We start from the raw sequence: 2,250 nt of genomic DNA on the forward strand, positions 1-2,250 counted from the left end.
TAATAAAGGTGGCCTCCAAAATATAGAGATGAAAGGCCGACAGACCATTTGCAATAATTTCAAACCTGCTATCCGTGTAGTTGTCAGCACGTCGGGTTCATATGTAAGTGCTGGCCAATCCGGACACAGCATTAACGCCAGACCTACTATAAGTTAACTAAAACTTTAGAAAAGTGAACAAGTGGTCTCATGCTGAGAGAGCCTTGATGTGTCACATAAACGAGTTATTTTTGACTTTGAAAATAACAAAGCTAATAATAACTACTATAAGCCATTCTGACAAGCCCTGGTATTGGACGAAAGACTTCGACGGCACTGTATATGGCATATGTAGAGTAAGTTACATATTATAACGTATTTTCCTTTGCTTTCACTCATAAATTCTTATAATTTGAGAAGCTTTTAGTTACTATTCAACTTCAGACAAGAAAGGGGCGTGTGTAGCTCTAATTATTTTGAACTTTCTAGTCACAACCAATTTTAAACAAAACCACAAAATTTCACAAAACTTCTATTCCCAAACACATTAAAAATAAATTCACTAAATTCAGAATATTATGAAATTGATATTATACTGCAATATTAATAGTAGTTACACATCAAAACGTCATAGGCGTCAAAAATAGAAACAACATGATATTCCATGTTGCACATTAACAACAAAGCTACAAATATATGCTATACTTTAAAACAATTTCGCGACGAATAGAAACAATATGGTATTCCATGTTACACATTAACAACAAAGCTACAAATATATGCTATACTTTAAAACAATTTCGCGACGAATAGAAACAATATGGTATTCCATGTTACACATTAACAACAAAGCTATAGATTTATATCACATGTTAAAACAATTTCGCGATTTTCCATCCCATAATAACAAATTAAAAAAAAGTTACAAAATATTAGATGCACTAAATCTTATGTAACTGATGTTAACCAGGTTGTAGGCATTGAACATATAAAATCCAATTCAATGTACTTTACTTTTGACTATTATGTGCCTCACCAATTGTGTGATTTTGTAGGGTAATCGTGCTACATACTATCAGAGCTCTTCCTAAGGAATTTTTCAACTGCACAATTATATTTTAACTTTATCATTTCTTAACACATGATGCCTTATTGCACCTCATATATACAGGCCTAGTAACAAATGATGCAAAAAATTAAGAATATTTTGGTAAATACATTTGTTTACCAACTCTGGAATAAAATTATATAATCTTACACATGTTGTTTTTAATATTTATCCACATGAAATTACTTATATAGGTGAATTTTCAAGTGCTCAAATATTTTTACAAGTGCTCAATTTGTGGTCAATTGTACACTAGGAAAACCCCTGATTGCTATAACACAGCTAACTACAAATATTTCATACTACATTTTTCGAATTACTAATAACATGAACTTACAAAATACTATGATCCCCATGGTAAGCAAGAAAAAAGTGTCAGCTCCGGAAAAAACTCCATCTATTGCCTTTGTGGATTCAGTTGTGTTATTCAACAGTACATCTGAAGTCAAGGAAGTATTGACGTCGGTCAAGCTTGTTGTTGTGTTTGAAAATGAGATCGTTGATGCGAAAGTATTTGTGCTAAGGTCATCACCAATCGATCCATTCAGCTTTGTTACTGGCAGAATTATAGATGATGTTGTTTCTATGGAATAGTTACTACTAAAACTGTCTGTGTTATTTATTCCAGGAGACACGGAACTGCTCTGCAAGCTTGTTATGTTTGTTGAGTTCAACAGAACTTCAGTAGAGGTGACGTTTTCGTTGCTCATTCTGGAATTTGGAGAAATTTGAAGTAGATTCTACACTGGCACGAGGATGGTTGGTGGATCACGTGATTTCACTATAAAGAAAGTAATATCAAACAAAATACGGGAATGAGGCCTACAAAACAATATTTCGAGTAACTTTCCAAATACTTTTGATCGTCGAAATCTACCTTGCAGCGTACCGTTGAAGCACACACATAAGCATCTCAAAAACACAACAATATGCACTTCACTTGCATTGGAGATTCCCGTATATTAAGCTATTAAATAGGCTTAAATCCTTTTTTTTTTAGGTCAGATGTTATTATTGAAGAAATGAGACAAATGTAACAAGAAACCATAGAATTATTTAAAATAAAGTGATAATTAATATCTTTCATGAAAACCCGAATAATAAGAATGAACGCTGGGAGTAGGGTTAGACGTAATATCAGCTACAGGGTGCCAGCTAACGCC

At 33.2% G+C, this 2,250-nt stretch overlaps 1 protein-coding gene across 1 annotated transcript in view; it reads right to left on the minus strand.

Annotated features, from left to right (window-relative positions):
* Positions 1–2,028, minus strand: part of LOC106456963 (putative ammonium transporter 1) — a 35,859-nt gene extending 33,831 nt beyond the window's left edge. Inside the window, exon 1 of the mRNA XM_022382768.1 lies at positions 1,425–2,028. Coding sequence (XP_022238476.1) covers positions 1,425–1,797 — 373 coding nt within the window. The 5' untranslated portion in view covers positions 1,798–2,028. The remainder of the gene's footprint in view (positions 1–1,424) is intronic.
* Between the last annotated feature and the right edge of the window lie 222 nt (positions 2,029–2,250).

The sequence above is a fragment of the Limulus polyphemus genome, unplaced genomic scaffold, assembly GCF_000517525.1.
Source record: "Limulus polyphemus unplaced genomic scaffold, Limulus_polyphemus-2.1.2 Scaffold276, whole genome shotgun sequence".
Taxonomy (NCBI): Eukaryota; Metazoa; Arthropoda; class Merostomata; order Xiphosura; family Limulidae; genus Limulus; species Limulus polyphemus.